This window comes from Diadema antillarum, unplaced genomic scaffold (assembly GCF_040938485.1).
Source record: "Diadema antillarum isolate AM-2024a unplaced genomic scaffold, OU_Dant_1.0 seq00000562_RagTag, whole genome shotgun sequence".
Classification (NCBI taxonomy): domain Eukaryota; kingdom Metazoa; phylum Echinodermata; class Echinoidea; order Diadematoida; family Diadematidae; genus Diadema; species Diadema antillarum.
In genome coordinates this window covers 835,930-853,122 of record NW_027271501.1, presented here as the reverse complement: position 1 = coordinate 853,122, position 17,193 = coordinate 835,930, and the positions used below count along the sequence as shown (strand labels likewise).

The 17,193-nt window shown below is 38.6% G+C and overlaps 1 protein-coding gene across 1 annotated transcript in view; it reads right to left on the bottom strand.

Annotated features, from left to right (window-relative positions):
* Window positions 1-14,074, bottom strand: part of LOC139735037 (serine/threonine-protein kinase 36-like) — a 32,661-nt gene extending 18,587 nt beyond the window's left edge. Inside the window, exons 1-15 of the mRNA XM_071645812.1 lie at window positions 13,977-14,074; window positions 11,341-11,449; window positions 10,814-10,954; window positions 9,629-9,706; window positions 8,686-8,865; window positions 7,739-7,897; window positions 7,015-7,056; window positions 6,004-6,085; window positions 4,954-5,135; window positions 4,283-4,408; window positions 3,220-3,324; window positions 2,171-2,394; window positions 1,551-1,650; window positions 929-1,020; window positions 33-138 (exon numbers count right to left, since the gene is read on the bottom strand). Coding sequence (XP_071501913.1) covers window positions 33-138; window positions 929-1,020; window positions 1,551-1,650; window positions 2,171-2,394; window positions 3,220-3,324; window positions 4,283-4,408; window positions 4,954-5,135; window positions 6,004-6,085; window positions 7,015-7,056; window positions 7,739-7,897; window positions 8,686-8,865; window positions 9,629-9,706; window positions 10,814-10,954; window positions 11,341-11,424 — 1,701 coding nt within the window. The 5' untranslated portion in view covers window positions 11,425-11,449; window positions 13,977-14,074. The remainder of the gene's footprint in view (window positions 1-32; window positions 139-928; window positions 1,021-1,550; window positions 1,651-2,170; window positions 2,395-3,219; window positions 3,325-4,282; window positions 4,409-4,953; window positions 5,136-6,003; window positions 6,086-7,014; window positions 7,057-7,738; window positions 7,898-8,685; window positions 8,866-9,628; window positions 9,707-10,813; window positions 10,955-11,340; window positions 11,450-13,976) is intronic.
* Window positions 14,075-17,193: the final 3,119 nt, after the last annotated feature.

The window sequence follows — 17,193 nt, the reverse complement described above, 5'->3', positions numbered from 1 at the left end:
GCACTAGTTGTCAGCACAGAGATGTGACTTACATACACACACTGAGCCCTGAGTGTGAGGTCGTCGTCTTCCCTGATGTGAATCAGCCAGGGCAGGAGACCCGCAAAGTTGAGGGCGCTCTCCATTATATCCTTGGCCCTGGAACAACCAATCATACCATGAACAAACTCAGGCAGGACCTCAGGGTTACATTATGAACTGGGAGATTTATAATAATGATGGATTTCCATATCTTGGGTGAAATTAACCATTTTTATAAAAATGGATACAACAGTAAAAGTTTCATTTGTTATTTCTTTGTATAGCATAGTTAATCCAAGTTGCTTATGTGCTCGAAATGCTTAAATTATGAGACATTTATGATATGAATGTTGTGCATTTGTCCTGTCAGTTAGATGTACATATTTGCGTATATTACTATAATGTTACTATTCCTTATATAATCAGCCATTCAAGTTGTCGATATGTTGTAATTTGTTATAATGAACCCAATGGAAGTACACCAATGCCTCATAGCCACAGGCGAGCACAATTGAGCTGTCAAAGTTTTGATTGTTACATGATGTTTTCTACACTCTCTGATGTTTTCAAATGAAAAATGCTTTTATATACAAGTATTTCACTCTCAACAGGAAGGATTTAGAAGGTTGTGCAAAGTTGCCTACCATCTCTCAAAACTTCTACCCTCTGTATTGATTACATTTTATACTTCTTGAGGAAATTCTTTATAACTTGGCCATTAATTGTGCATAAATGAATCATGCATGAACATTTGCAGACATTAGGAGGAAGCTCTGATGAGAGAGAACAAACTGTTGCCAATTTGAAACGGGGCGAGAAATTGAATTAGCTAGACTGTGCATGCAGCTAGCATGAAAATATACTAGTAGGTGAAAGGGAAATGGAATAAACTAAGATACTGACTGACCTGTCTATGGTGAGCTCACTGGCAATGTCTGACATCGTGTAGGCTGTAACCACGCTGGCAAGATCTATCAGGATCTGTACGTACCAGGGTTGCTAAGAAAATATAATGAAAATAATCAAAATAATTGGTCAGAAAGATCAATTATTGTTCTTGGGCGTCACCATATAATACATTATCATCAGTACTGATACTCTATGGTTTGTAAATTTTATCAATATGCAATGGGCATCGGAGATGATGGCAGGTTGAAACTTAAACTAAAGCAAATCAACACTTGTCATGTTATGTCCAAACATTTCTCAAAAATAAATAAAGGCAATGAAGCTATTAGTATTGAAGCTAATAAGAGGTAATGGACATTCTTGATATGCGCTCCACACGCACTATTCATTTTCAGATGTATCACGAGACAACTGAGTGACTATTGATGTCCCATATGATTTGCAAACTTTTCTGATAACTTTCCTTCATACAAATGTACATGTGCATCACAAAAGAACCAAGGAAAGTCAAAGAAAGCAAAAAAAAAAGCAAAAATACTCTCATAATGCAGAGTAAGAAATGTACCATGAAACATATATTTTGATTGATACAAAAATTGAGAAAACATTGTTCTGCATACTTCTCTGACGACGTTGTTTTCCTTCATCTGGTTGAGAATGGCAAGAGGTAAGGCTGGCACTTTGGTTGTTTGACAAAACTCAGCCTGGAGATCAGCAAATCTGTGTGAGCAGCAAAGAGAAGACAAAGAGGGCACAAATTTAATGACAAAGCAGGGTAGAAATGCACCAATAAATGAATATCTAAATGAACAAATGCAAAAATGAAAATCACATGTTTACATAATATTATACTGTTAAGTGGAAATGTTCACTGTGTGGATATTGCAACTGATTTACATCGATGTAGGGCAATTTGTCAATCAGTTGCGATGAAAACATCTCGACAGAAGAATTTAATGAATTTGAGGTGTGGATATTTTGGTGCGATATTAAACTAGCACGAAAAGAACACAGATTTTTTGCTTGTTATATGTGATACACAACATCCATGGAATTAAAAACAAGCCAAATTCATCTTACCGGCTGAGTGCAAAAAATTACTTGCGCAAAAATGTCTACTCTTATAGTATATGATATATCTAAAAGGTTCTTAATTGCTCTATCATGCTCTACCCTAACAGTGACAAACTACTCTGAGCCACAGCAGTGAGCAATGAAGGAATAATAGGTTTACACTGACCCCTTGTATGCCAGAAGGTTGTTGATGACCTTGATGACGAGGCGGAGGCGTGAAGCGCCCTCTAGCATCCCTTCCATGGTCTGCCGCGACGTGCCCTCCAGCCTGGCTGCGATGCGCTGGACGAATGAGGAGTCGCCAAGGAGACGCCCGATGGACTCCGGGTCGGTAGACTCTGGGTTTGTGACATCACAAAGGGTGTCCCACTCATCCTCACTGTCCACATCCTGTGGTGATCAGTGAAATAAATGATATTGGTAATTATACCATCTTCACTACTTAATCATCAGTCCTTCCCTGCAAATCCCCATGGAATCTGTACAGTACCTATCAGGCTTCCATTGGCAATAGGCTAATACCATCACTACAGAACTAGGAGGTGCAAAAGCATTTTCTGTAACTCCTATCCTTACTGATATTATAATAATTATAACGATGATGATGATGATGATGATGATGATGATGATGATGATGATGATGATGATGATGATGATGATGATGATGATGATGATGATGATGATGATACCGGTAATCGAGACTGTTATACTCCTTTCACACTAGTCAGTCAGGGGGATTACCCGAGAGGTTCACTAGGGAATCAAACATGGAACACCCACGAAGAATTTCTTTCACACTAGCGAATAAGCTCCGGGTTGAATTTCTCTCAGCTGCTCTTCTACAGCAGAAGTACACGCTATGGCACATGCACAAAATGGCCCTCAAGACGTTGTTGGCATACTGGCCTTTGCTTTTCACCCATGAGTTTACCTGCAATGCCTTTTACACTGCAGTATTACACAAATGTTCCCGGGGGCACTTGGGAGTTTACTGGGGGCACTCGGGAGTTTACCAGAGACAGTTTGAGAGTAACATTTCTAAAGAGTCATCTAGCATTTCACCTGTCATTCTACCCACAAGGCCTTTCATAGTACGAGATCTCCCGGATTCACCAGGTGCAGCGGGTGGAATATGCTAAGCGTGAAAGGGATATTAGTCTGAGGTAAGCCAAAACATTCAGGGAGACAATTGAGTACAAGAGACTGCTTGCCTACCTCTTCCTGTAGCCGGACGTTGTCAATACTCTTCCTCACATCCTTGACTTTTCCTCCTTCCTTCTTAAGGACCCTTCTGCTCTCAACCTCCACACTGGGGAATTCCTGGATGACATGTATGGGGGCAAATGGATTTGATACTTCAGTGGCAGAGAGTCACTAATGACACATTTATGTGATATCATCACACTTCTGCGGGTGAAACGAAAGTCATGATTAATCATAGTCTTACATGCATAGAATGAAAATGAGAGATTTACAGTGGTCTATCTCCATCAATTAATTCATCTACTTGTATTTACATCAATTGACAGTTACATGTCACACTTAGTAGATGGAATAAAATGACTACTCATTGATTCTATATCTAGGAGTGATGATTACACTGCCTTATCTAGAAATGGAACCAACGAACTGATCAAACAAACAAAGTGTTGCCTGGTTGGCTACATAATCTGTCTTGTTTTGTTAATTTCAACTACTTGTGAAAACACTACTGGTATGTAACATAATGTTGATGAAGAAGAGACCATTTTGGAATTTTTGGAAATTAATGTACTCAACGCGTCCATGACAATTCATGAAATATGCTGTAAACTTGAATTTATCTGCTACCAGATAAAAAAAAAAAGACCCACAATCTGAAAGGCAGGGGTATGTTTAAAGTGTACATGATAATGAGGCACCTTCAGAACATCAGTTTATCCCAGAAGAGTAGAAGATATACTTGGACTGTATCAGCTGACACCCTTCTGTGCTTTCTTACAAGCACAAAGCACCCTCTACTGTCCAAAAACTAGTACACCATATAGAGTATATTGTGAGTTTAAATATTCATATTTGGGTGAATAACTGTAAGTAAAAAGAAGAGGAAAAAAATGTCTCCTTTCCCCCCATCACTAACTGTTTTCAAGAAATTTTATGAAGGCTTCCCGTGACGTAAATTTGGAAGGTATCAAGTAAGGAATCAAGTATATCTGCATCTTCCTCTACACAATTTTCAATCTTGGTTTGTATGAGAGAAACAGGACTAAGAGAATAGAAGAAGATTAACCCAACTCACCTGTTTGTAGTCATGGGTGATGCGGTTCTCTCTGGGCGTCGGTTCCTGTTCCTTCACACTGGGCCAGGGTTCACTCTTGGCCATCCTTGGCTTCCCCTTGGGCTTGTCGGCAGGCTTGTGGGGCTTCTTCCCATCCCCTGCACTGGACCCTCCCTCCTAGGCACAGACACAGAAGGAAAAAATAGTGTCTTATTACTGTATACTCCATATATTTTAATAGCGAGACTATATTTTTGTGAATCAGGACTTCCCGACCATTTTGCGAGTGGTTGAATTCGCAATCATGGAGTACTGTACTGAACAGAGAAATGTACATGTATACGTGTGCGTCACATTCATATTGGGATCAGAGTCACTATTTTCATGTGTCTTTAATTTCGCTAATAGCACCTGACTCGCGAAATTCACAAAAATAAAAACCTCATGAAATGTTCTGCGTATGCAGTATACAACGGCAAGTGAAAAATGATTATCATTATTATGTTTAGATGGTTCAGATTGTTTATGCACAATGATACCTTGTGGCTTGTTTGTCAAGACCTAAGCTCCTCCCTTATAACAACAATCCTTTCTATTCCAGAGACTTTGGACAGTATGTACAACACTATGGGGTTTTCTGTGACAATCAGCACTGAAAGCATACAAAGAGTTAACAGAAAACTGAGGCCCACCTGTGGGCCTTGCTCCCTCTGCTTCAGTTTCCTCATGATGGTGGTCCCCGGGGCCACACTGCTGGATTTCTCCTGGACTGCCTTCTCCTTCCTGGCCAGCTCCTCCGCCGAGGGCGCCTCAGTGAACGGTCGCTCCGTCAGAGACTCCGAGACTTGGGGGATGAGAATATGAGAGATAGAGTCTGACTGGTGACACAGGACACTTTGCGGGCACAGATCACTTTTCCCAAATTCTAATTTTTCAACTCTACACTTGAAGTCCTTAACTTAAATTGAAACATGCAAACCTGAAGATAAACTTAAGACATTGAGATGAAAATATGAGAAAGTATGATTGCTGAAACAGGATATTTTGCTAGCATACATGTACATCGCTTCTCAAAAATTCTGTTTTTTTAACTCTACACTTGAAGTCCTTGACTTGAATTGAAACGTAGAAATCTGCAGTTCAACTGAAGACACTGAGATAAAAAAAAAATGGGAGTGTATCACTGGTGAAATAGGACACTTTGTGGGTAAAAATCATTTCTCATAAATTCCAGTATTCCATCGTTATAATCAAAGTCCTTAACTCACACGGAAACTGAAAAATCTGATGTTAAACTTTAATCTCCAAACTAAACAACAATCTCAAATCTTTGGACCAGAAGTGAAAAGAAACTTAAGTTACTGGGCAGCTGTGTATGCCAAAGAAATTTGGCAAATATACATTCGTCAGCATATCCTAGAGAGGAAAGAAAGTTTGGTCTTACCCGATGATTTTATACAGTGCACTCCTGTTGTAACAAATATGGCTATAACGGAATTCTGGCTATAACGAAGTAAAAATTCAGGCCCCAACATTCCGCTCTTTATTTTTTATTGCTTATTTGTCTGGTTATAACAAAATTTCAATATAACCAAATAAAACTGGCAGTCCCAAGGATTTTGTTATAACAGGAGTCGACTGTACCTAGAAACCAAAACAAGTTTGGTGTAACCAGCTCTTGTTTTCTTCCAACTTCAAAAACAAACAAACAAACAAACAAATGACCTCACCATGGACTCCACCAGCAATGAAAGGGTGGTAGAGGAGCTGGGGCCAAGAGAGCCGATGTTTGGCTGTCTTTGTCAGCAGACCTTGAAGGAAATCCTACAAATTGGACAACATTAGCAGAATAAATAGTAATTTAAGTGTGACATATATTTGATACCTGTATCTATCAATGTTTCATATTTGTGAAAAACAGTCATAATGACATGTCTTGATTGAATGAAATCTCAGCATCACAACACTTATTCACATAAACACGAAAAAGAATTCAACTCAAGGAAAAATATGTAACACAAAGCAACCATTTGAAAATCTTTCTTTTTTGAAACTCGACAGATGAAGTGACATCTGAAACTCTGTCAGTAAATTCCCCAATATGGCGTCATGTCTGCATCTTGTACCTGCTCTCCAAGTCATGTGACCAGCATATCATGTGACTGTGACAGGGTAATCTTTTTTTATAGCAATTAGCATAAGTACAGCATACTGAAAAAGAAAGCAAACATACAGAAGGCAAAATGTGCATTTTTTTTTTCAGTTTGAGTTTGAATTTGAGTCTCAGAGGTGTATATTCATATACATACACATCTATTATACATACAGTGTATAGTAAGCAGTATACTGTATACGCCATATATTTAGCGCGTCTAAATTTTCACGAATCAGGACTTCCCGACGATTTCGCGAGTGGTTAAATTCGCGATCGTGAAGTACTGTACTGAACTGAGAAATGTATATGTGTGCGTCACATTCGTATCAGGGATTAGAGTAATCATTTTTCGCGACTAGCACCTGACTTGAGAAATTTGCGAAAATAAAAACCTCGCGAAATATTTGGTGTATGCATACTGTGTATAGTACAAAATCAAGAAGAGGATATTTGTATGACATGACATATAATTGACTACATAGACATTTTGTGTTTCAGTGTCATGCACAGGACTATCATGACTTGTCAAAATTTAATGCTGGTAAAAAGTTGACTTCTATAATGCCTGGCTTCTGCTTCTTGGAATTATTCTACTCACCTTGAAATCAGGATTCATGTTCTTTGGCCACTTGACAGGATCCTGTAAATGTCACAGATAAAAAGAAAAAAAAAGAGCACAGATGTTTATACAGAGAACCTCATTACAAGGATGACATAAAAATTAAGACAATTACCTTATATTAGGTTTCTCACTATATCTGATCAGGGTACAAGATACAAAGAAATATAAGAGTTGGGACATACAAATTCACCCTGCTATATTAAAGAGGGTTTTGCTAAATCCAACTTCTTTATAAAAGCTCCTCCTGTGAATATTATTGCAGTGTTGTGGGGAAAAAGATTTATTGAGAAATACTAAGATAGTTTCTGAGGATAATCATTTTATTATTCTTTTGTTTTATTATTCAACAAATCACCATTTTAAGATGCTCCATATATTCCCTTGTCTGCTTTGGCATTCAACTGTGTGTCACAAGTAAATAGAATTTGGAAGGCAATCATTCAACCTGTTGAGGACGAATCCCGAGTATACTCAAGCAGGTGTCTATGGAAATATGTGTTACAGCAAAATCAAACCATCCTCAATGGGTTAAAATGCCAACTGGGTAAACACAAGACATAGTTACCTTCGAGCATTTGCTAGATGTTGGTTTGTTGCATGTCATATCAAAATATTTTGTCACAATAATATTTCTTGGAGAAGTATCAAACATTCCAAAGTATTTCAAAATGGGGTAATAAATGGAGTTGTAATTGATCACCTTAATGATGAGGCTGACGAGTTGAAAGATGCTGTTGGTGTAAAAAGGGGGCGTGCCCACAAACAGCTCATAGAGGATACAGCCAAGAGACCAGAGGTCTGCTGTATGGTCATACGGCTTCTCCTCAACCAGCTCTGGTGCCATGTAAAGAGGCGTGCCCTGCAAACGAAATGAAACAAGTTAGACGCTTGGCATCTTGATACAGGCTCCTTATTATCTTTGATTCATAAACTCTTAGGTTTAGACATAAGCATAACGCTACACATCGTTTTCTTCTTTCCTTAACCACCTCTGGTGCTTTGTTAAAGAGATGTACCAGTACCCTATCAATGAGTTAAGTTTGCAGCACGGCACTTGTTGAGAAGCTTTCTACCATGATTAAGACACTAAGTGTGTACTGCCTTTCTGAAAAACAAAAACAGGCACAACTGCATACTTCTGCAGATTAAGACAAATACAGATGCAGAGTAGATGGCATAATCATATGGAGGGCTAAAAGCATTATATTCGAATAGATATTGTACAATTATACTTGTGGGCAGGTATGCAGTCTGAAAGAAGGAGCAAGACTTAATCATCATTTTCAGTGGATTCCTTGTACAATCTCATCTCAGTAATAGCAATACTGTATAAGCCTTTATTTTCTCATACAGATACTTTCACGAATAAGGAGGTCATGCATAGACATTTTCGCAAAATGTTGATTTCAAGATTTTGACACTGAGGCTGTCATACAAGTGCACTAATGGTGGTCAGTTTGAGATACTTATGCGTGTGGTTGAATTCACGTTCCAACAGTGATTCGCAGAATTTGCACAAATTAAACCCTCGCAAAAATTGACAGTATCAAACAATTATAACCATCTAAATGGTCAAATCATTTTAGATTTCCCCTGGAAATTTATCCACTTCTACAGTATTCCTTCTCCTTCCACGACTGCACCCACCTTGATGGATGTGAGGACCAATGTGTTGATGCTCATGGCTCGAGCGAAGCCAAAGTCACACAGCTTGACCACACCTCCTTTGCCCAGGAGGATATTCTGGGGCTTCATGTCTCGATGGAGGATACGATGGGAGTGGAGGTAATACAGGGCAGCAACCAGCTGACACGCAATCACCCTCACCTACAGATAGAGGGCAGTATTGACAACATGTTGTTTAAATGTGGATCGAGGATCACAGTGTTACTAGAAGAACACATCAGCAAAGTTGGAGAAAATTCAGATAATCTGTTTTAAAGTTATGAAGTTTTAAAGTTTAAATGCGGCCATCGCTTAATGAAAAGACTACAACATTGTGTGATGTCAAGTATGGACAATGATACATAAAAAAATCTAACATATTTTCACTTTTCTAGCACAACCATAGAGCAACTGACTTACCTCTTTCAGAAAGCAGGGGGAATGATATTACCCTTAACATATGTCAGTAACATGTTGAGGGAAAGTGTACTTTTCATAAAAAATGAAGTTTTATGATATTCTCTTTATAGTTTCTTTATATTGTTCTCATGTGTGACATCATGACCTGTATTAGTCTTCTTATCCAGCGATGGTGCCACCGAAACTTTAAAAATTCATGGATTTTCAACGGATCGTCTGATTTTTGTCAAACTTTGCTAATGTGTTGTACTAATATTGCTTCATTTACAGTATGAATATTTGGGTTTCATTCTCCGTTAATGTATTCTTCCAATAATAATCACAATATGCTATCAATAGGCACAATTTTTCTTCAGTTTTTCAATCACAATACCAGTAAATGAGTTGGGAGTACTTTCTACATGCCATGTACTGTAATAAATGGTTTGGACAATTAACAGGATCCCAGTCTTACACCTATCAGAGAAAAATGCAACGAACAAAAATCTGACAATAATTCCTCTACCTGTTCCTCCGGCAGATTACCATCATCCTCCAATATCTGGAAGAGTTCACCCTCTGCATAGTCCGTTACTGCAACAACCTAGAGTGACAGAGGGACACATGGAATCAATTACTTTATGCACGTGTCTATGAAGGGCAATACAGTCAACCTTACATATTAAAGTTGAATCTTTCTAGCCTGAAGAAATAGCTTCGACTTAAAATCAATAGAATGTAAAGAGAAGAGGACTTGAAAAGACCTTCAACTTAGGCGATTATTCGACTTATGCCAGGTCGACTTAAGCAAGGCTGACTGTATATCATTTTGTGTGTGAAAAGGCATTATTAACATAATGACACACATATGTGAAAATGGTGTCATGAGCATCTTCTCCATGTCAATGGTTCACTGTGTTATTGCTTAAATACACCACATGAGCTCTACCTTGGTCAGATGAGGGGTGAATATGACAGACTAACAGGGGTTTTGCTTTAGAGACAGCTGAAATATTGAACTGTAAGATTCACAAATTCTTTGCAAAAAATCCAGCACAATTGTCTTAAGTGTTAACATATAATTTGCAGTTACAGTAGTTGGAAATATTGTAGGAATGTCACTGAAACCCAAGGTTCCAGTGATTTACAAAAATAAATGACAGTATTTTGTACCTAGATCCATCAGACCAGGTCACTAATAGTTAGCTCCTTCTGTATGTTTTCTTAACAAAAGCTACACCCACAAACATTTAAACTTGTCTAAGTTTGCCTGACCTCGCAACAACTGAATTAATGCAGGCAAACAAGATTTCTGTGACACAGATAAGACTGAGAGAAACAAGTGAAATACAACTAATTGAAAAAATAATAATGGCAAAAAGTATCATGCTCATGTCAAAGTTTTGCCTCTAAACACCAAGATATCATCCAGAGCTGTACGTTACTTTGTACGTGTACATACACAGCTGATTTTAGTGGCTTACATTGTAGCATCAGCTAGCACAATTTCTTGGTACACAACCAGCTGCACATTCTTTTTTTTTTTTTGCAATGATATTACTCCTGAACTGAAGCAAGTGTTGACAGTTACAAATGCTTTAAAGTGTTTTACAACTAGAGAGCTGCCACAACAAAGAATGATAATAGATTCTATAGACTCTGTATTTTGAGTTTCCCCTTAACATGTCAAACATAATTGTCCCCTACTCACATCCTTGTCTGTCTCAAACGTGTCCAGCATCTCAATGATGTTTGGGTGGTGCATCCCTTTCATGATCTCGATCTCTTTCCGGAGACTGTCAAGCTCTTTGTCACTACGTCCCAGCTTAGGGATGAACTTCAGGGCCACAATCTGTCGACAAGGACAGCAATGATACGGCAACCATTATTATGATGATGATGGTGATGGTGATGATAATGATGATAATGATAATAATAACAACATCAATAACAATAATATGTTACTCCCATTAATTGCAGTATATTGATCATTATCATTGATATCATCATTATGATCCATCATTATCATTTTATATTGTTATAATTATTATTATTATCATTATTATTATTATTATTATCATTATTATTATTATTAGTAGTAGTAGTAGTAGTATTCTCATCATCATCATAATCACTATCATCATCATCATCATAATCATCATCATCATCATTATTTTTATTACTAATATTAATTTGCCAACATGACTCTTAAATTTCAGAAAGAATTCATGAACAAACCTTGCCGGTATATTTCTTCCTCCCTCTATAAACCTTTCCAAAGGAACCCTCTCCAATGAGTTCCAGTACGTGGTAGTTCTCCATGATGCTTTGAATTTGACAAGCAAACCTGAGGGGGAAAAAAACAAAACAAAACAGAGAATACATACTGATCAATTGTTGATTGACACAGAAAAGACAAAGAGCACTTGTGATTCTCCTGGAATGAAAGTAGACGGGGTCCCATACACAATCTGCAAAACGGGCAAACTTTAGTTACAAATGTAGACCTTCGTATAGCTGACAGGCCTACCTGGGTAACATAATTTACCAAATCTTTCTCCAGCCATGGCTTTCTGTATGGCAGTTGCCAGTGCAGTGTTTGTAGTGGCTCAATACGTTTAACGTTAGAGCTGGGCACACTGGCCATCTGCCACACTGATTACAAATACAGCTGTACAAATTACAATGAAATGAGTCTCTCTAGATTCTACATTGTGTCTAGTATAATGTTTCACCACACCACACCACACCACACTGACATTTAGTCATGCCTGGACATGATACTGAGTGATGACAGCAATGCAATGCACAGTGAACATTCTGAAGATTGTGAAGACTCACTTTCGGCATTACATTAATTCTGGCTAATGCACTTGTCAATGTAATGACGCACCCCACTACCCCCGGACATGGGTGCGTCATGGTCATTTTTTGACTGACCACACGGGGTTTTTGACGGACACCACAGTCACTTTTTTGACGGACATAACGCTGCAAGTGACGAACACCACAGTCACTTTTTTGACGGACAACACGTTGAAAGTGACGCACACCTCGGTCACTTTTGTGACGGACATCCTCGGTACATATGACGCACCCCCGTAAATACTGAAACGATTTTTGCACACGTTTTATTCAAGTAATTTCATTTTCTTTTGGTTCGTACACATAATTTGTAAAAGTTTCGGCAAGTTTCCCTTACCATGTATGCCGTATTGTCATTCACCGTATATCACGCTGCTGCTACGATATTCCGAACAGTAGTATGTATTTTGTGCATGCAATCCATACGTACATGACAATCACATGTGTGCAGTGTGCGCGGCCATTGCTAGTGCGGTGGATGCATAGCTGCAGCGCAGGTAGGTACACACCACGCCACGGCATTCATATTCCCGCTCGAGTACTGCGTAACTACAGCCTAGTCGCGGTACGTAGAGATTCGCACAGCTAACAGCGTCGCGCGCGGGTCTGGCCAGCTGGTCGGGCTATATCCCGCGAGCAGAAAATAGCATGCATGCGGCAGGCAGTTCTTCTGCTGCCGCTTCGACAGGAAAGATTGAACTAAGCTGTTACATCGCTGAACAGTCCCTGGTTTGAGATCGAGTATGCATGATTTCATGGGTTTGTTGGAGGGAAAATGTAAGGAGAAAGGGTGGCTTTTAAATTCTTTGCTTGCCAGATTCTGGCAAGCATTTTTTCCTCTTATTCCAAAACGCTTCCCGACTTGGATTTTCACTTGCCGCGGGAAAGCGCTCACTGTAATTTCACTCGCGGTACAAATTGTACGTGTAGCCGGGACCGGTAGCGTGCAAAAATGCGTGCAGTTTTCCATAGCCAAGTAACGTACCATGACGCACCCCTCGGTTCAAAATAATGCGTGTTATTTTCCATAGCCAAGTGACGTACCATGACGCACCCCTCGGTCAAAATTTTGACCGACAATGATGGGATTTTGACGCACCCCTCGGTCAAAAATTTGACGGACAAAGCTGGTAAAATGACGAACACCTGGGTCACAAATTTGACGGACCAAACGAGGAAATGACGCACCCATGTCCGGGGGTAGTGGGGTGAGTCATTACATTGACAAGTGCATAATCGTGTCTATGGACATCTTGCTTGACAGCGAGTTGTCCATTTGGCACTGACTGACTGAGTCCTAGCGTGGCCATGATGGCCACGGACTGGCACTGAATGTTTTTGACTCTTCAGGAGTAACGTTAGTAGACACGACTACGACTTCAGTGTAGGTAGGTCCGGTTTTCAGTCTAACATTAACAATAACATTACCATGATTACTGTAACTAGTGTAAGTGTTTGCAGATCATTTTGACATTAACCAACATTCATAACAGAGCAGTTATTTTACACCACGTCACCAGGGCCAGGCCAGTAAATTTAACCATATCTGATACTACTATCGGCCTATCTAACGCGTAGCCAATCATTATCAGCTGGCAAGCGGTCTCCCCTCTATCTGTTGTACACAGGCTATGGGGAATAAACCGAGGTGTAACGTTAGAGACATCTAACGTTAGATCCAATCTATGTCCATAACACTAACAGTAAACACGCATGTTCGTAAGCAAAAACTACAGTAAAAGGTGTTAATAAGGGCGTACACTTTCACTGAACTTACTCAAGACAAGGGTTGCGGCCATAACAAAATGATTTTGGTAGTATAAGTTTGGCACAGAGTCTTCTATAAATCGACCTAGATCTAAACCTGGGCAGCTCGAGCTCCACGTCATTTAGATTCTACGCAGCGACACACAACTTTACATGGATGGGACTGACAGTAATTGTGCGATTCGTTTCTAATCAAATTCAAGTATAACCGAAATACAATCGACAGAATTCACATGCTTTACCTCAGATGAACCTAAATAAAGATGTCGGCTTTGAACTTCACATGTTCAGTGTGAATTTGGACTTGCTTCAGCGAAAGAGGTCAGGCGGTGAATTAATTTCCATGCCAACGACAAGCGGCAGAAATACGCCGCCGAATATTTTTGCTGTAGCCTAGTCTTTTTCCTCAGACCAATATTACCTCTCATGCGCAGGGCAGAAAATGCGGTTGGGCTCTGATTCGATTATGCAGCTAGGATGGGAGAACATTTCATAGATGATTATATTAAGTTGTAGGGAAATAACTATGTAGAAAGTGGACAAAAATAAATATATTTTCTTATAAATATCGGTGAGCTTTCATTCGATAAAGAATATAATAATTCAACCAAAATCATGAATAAATAAATGATATGGATTGTGGGACTGCGTCATGATAAATGATAATAATAGTGGCTACTTGTATAGCGCACAGGTCCACCTCAGTTCGGTGTTCATGGCGCTTCAAAAAATGAAAAGATATACATGTATATACATATTCAAACTTGACAATAGGGAAGAAAATGGCAAACAACAAACAAACACATACCATCCAATATGTTCCGAACATTGTAGATTGCAATTATAGTCCTCATGTGTGAGAGGAACATATACATTCTCCCATTTCCTTTGCCCTCTTGGTGTCAAATCATTTCTTAACCAGGTTAGTAGTTTGTACATCTGCCTTGTTTTTGGATTACATATACTCTGATAATGCCTGGTGAGATGATGTTCTTGAGGAAGAAGTCGCAGAATCACATGGAGATTTGTCTGTGGTTTTTACAGATGTATACAAAACACACAAATTTGATGTAACGATGTCATCTGAACTTATTTAATCACAAACATCTAAACTAGAGTCCCCAGAGGATCCAAAGTGACGTACCTTTTGTGTGCCTATTTGTGGTTTTTGATTTTTGGTTGTTGTTGTTTTTGTTTTTTAATTCACGCAACTGTGTGGATGACTCATGCACTCGTCAACTTAAGAAAGTCTGCTACACAGACTAGCACGCCTTCTGGCAACAGCTTCAAAGCCGAGAAGAAAAACACGCGATTACGATGCAATCCTCTTATTATTTATCTTCTGCTTTCTCCATCTTTCCTTTTTTTAATCAGATTTCTTCTCCTTGTCTTTTAATTTCTTCCAGCATATTCTCTTTTTTCTCTCTTCTTTGCCTTGTTTCATTATCCTCAACATTATTTCTTTTCTTTCTTTACATTGTCTTCTTCTTCTTTTTGTTCATGTTACTACCTATTTGTGGCATACTGTCCAGATATAAATACAGCCATGCAATACAAGCACACACACATACACACACACACACACACACATACACACACACATACACACACACACACACACACACACACACACACACACACACACACAAACACTACATTATGTTATAGATAGATAGATAGATAGATTCATAGGAATTGTACATGTATATCTATCGTTTTATTTCTTCATTAAACAATGCACATACTAAAGACAGCAGTTTGGAGGCCTACAAGCAAAAACATTTAAACAATAACTCAGAGAGTGGATTTATATGCCATATTGTGGATTCATCTCATTCATTATCCAAACTACAAATCAACAAGACATTACTCTTCAATACATGTTTGCATTTCAAACCACAAGTTTATTGAGACAAGACATAAAATAAAAATTCAAATGCCAATGGGCAAATGCAAGACATGAACACATTTCAACGCATTTACATGTCCCTACAATGACAATTCAATTATAAAATGATAATTCTTCCTCAAAGGTAAAAAGTCCAGCAAAAATTAAACTGCTGCAGCAAAGATTAACAACTATCATGCCACAATGGAAAAGAAAGCAAATGAAGAGAAAATGAAAATATGTGATTCCTTGTTTCATAAACTTTGCAAAGGTATTCCCATATGTCTTATTTATGACAATTTTTTGCATTTAGTTTGAGGTTGTTAACATGTCAACAGGGTACACTTGGTTCAATGTTGCTGTACAATGTAATAATAATGCTGTTTATTTTTGGTATCATTATTCTCTCCTAACTTTTGAAGTCTACCTTTTAATATCACCTTGAAACTGGTTAAAATACCTTTAAAAAGTTATAGAGGTGGAGGACAATAAAACCCTTCTGTGTTCCAGACTTGGAAAATATAAAAATAAAACAGATTCAGCTCAAGAAGTAATGTTCGGCAGTGACAATTTTTGCTACCACAAATATCCTGCAACACAGTCAACTTTGCATTAAGGCATCCAACTATTAATTCATATCATACTGAATGACAACGTTTTCTATTCACAGGTTACAGGGTCGTGGCTGGGTGTCCTAACAGTAAGCACTTATCAAACATCTTTTGCAGAAACAAACTATGTTAGTTGAAGATTTCATTCAAAGACTATGAAGACAAGTAAGGAACCTACAACATCACAGTATATGAAGGACCTTGACTTCTTCGGGGGAGGGGGAGGGGGATCTTCTACAGTAAAGGGAATTCCTGAACTCACAGACTTGGTAGGTATATACCTGATAAGACTGTCAACCACTCAATAGATGCTTCCTCATCAGGGGACTACAGTGAGAGACTGGTGAAAAAATTCAAAAATACACACGACTCCCATCCTGAAAATTATGTTGGTATGTTCAGTAGCTATTCAAACTATGACATCATTTTTTTGGTACAGATTGGGATTAAAAGGAAAAGAAAAGAGCAGGCCTGTGAGTCACAACTCGATTACCAGCCTTACAAAAAAACTGTAGCTCGATTTTATATTTTTATAATGAAAGACAAAATGAATTTAGATGTAAAGCAAACATAGACATAACCATTGTTTCCCAAATGTGAGGTACATAGATTATCTAACATTCTCAAGATTTCAATTTGTAACTAACACAACTATTTCATGTAAATAAAATTGCGGAATTGTGCAGGAATTTTCATGTTTCATTACATGAATGATGGTACATACACCTGTCTCTCTCTCTCTCTCTCTCTTTAACCCGTTGAAGACTGATCTCAAGTATTCTTGCGCGGGGGTAAATGGGAAATGCGTGTTATAGGAAAATCAGGCCGTATTCCATGGGTTTAAGAAGGGTAAGGATAATTGGGTAACATGTGCAGAATTGGTTGCTGATACTAGAAGAGAGGAAGACAGGACAGACGGTGCTTTAGCCGAACATTACAAAGAACATGGAAAGAGATAAA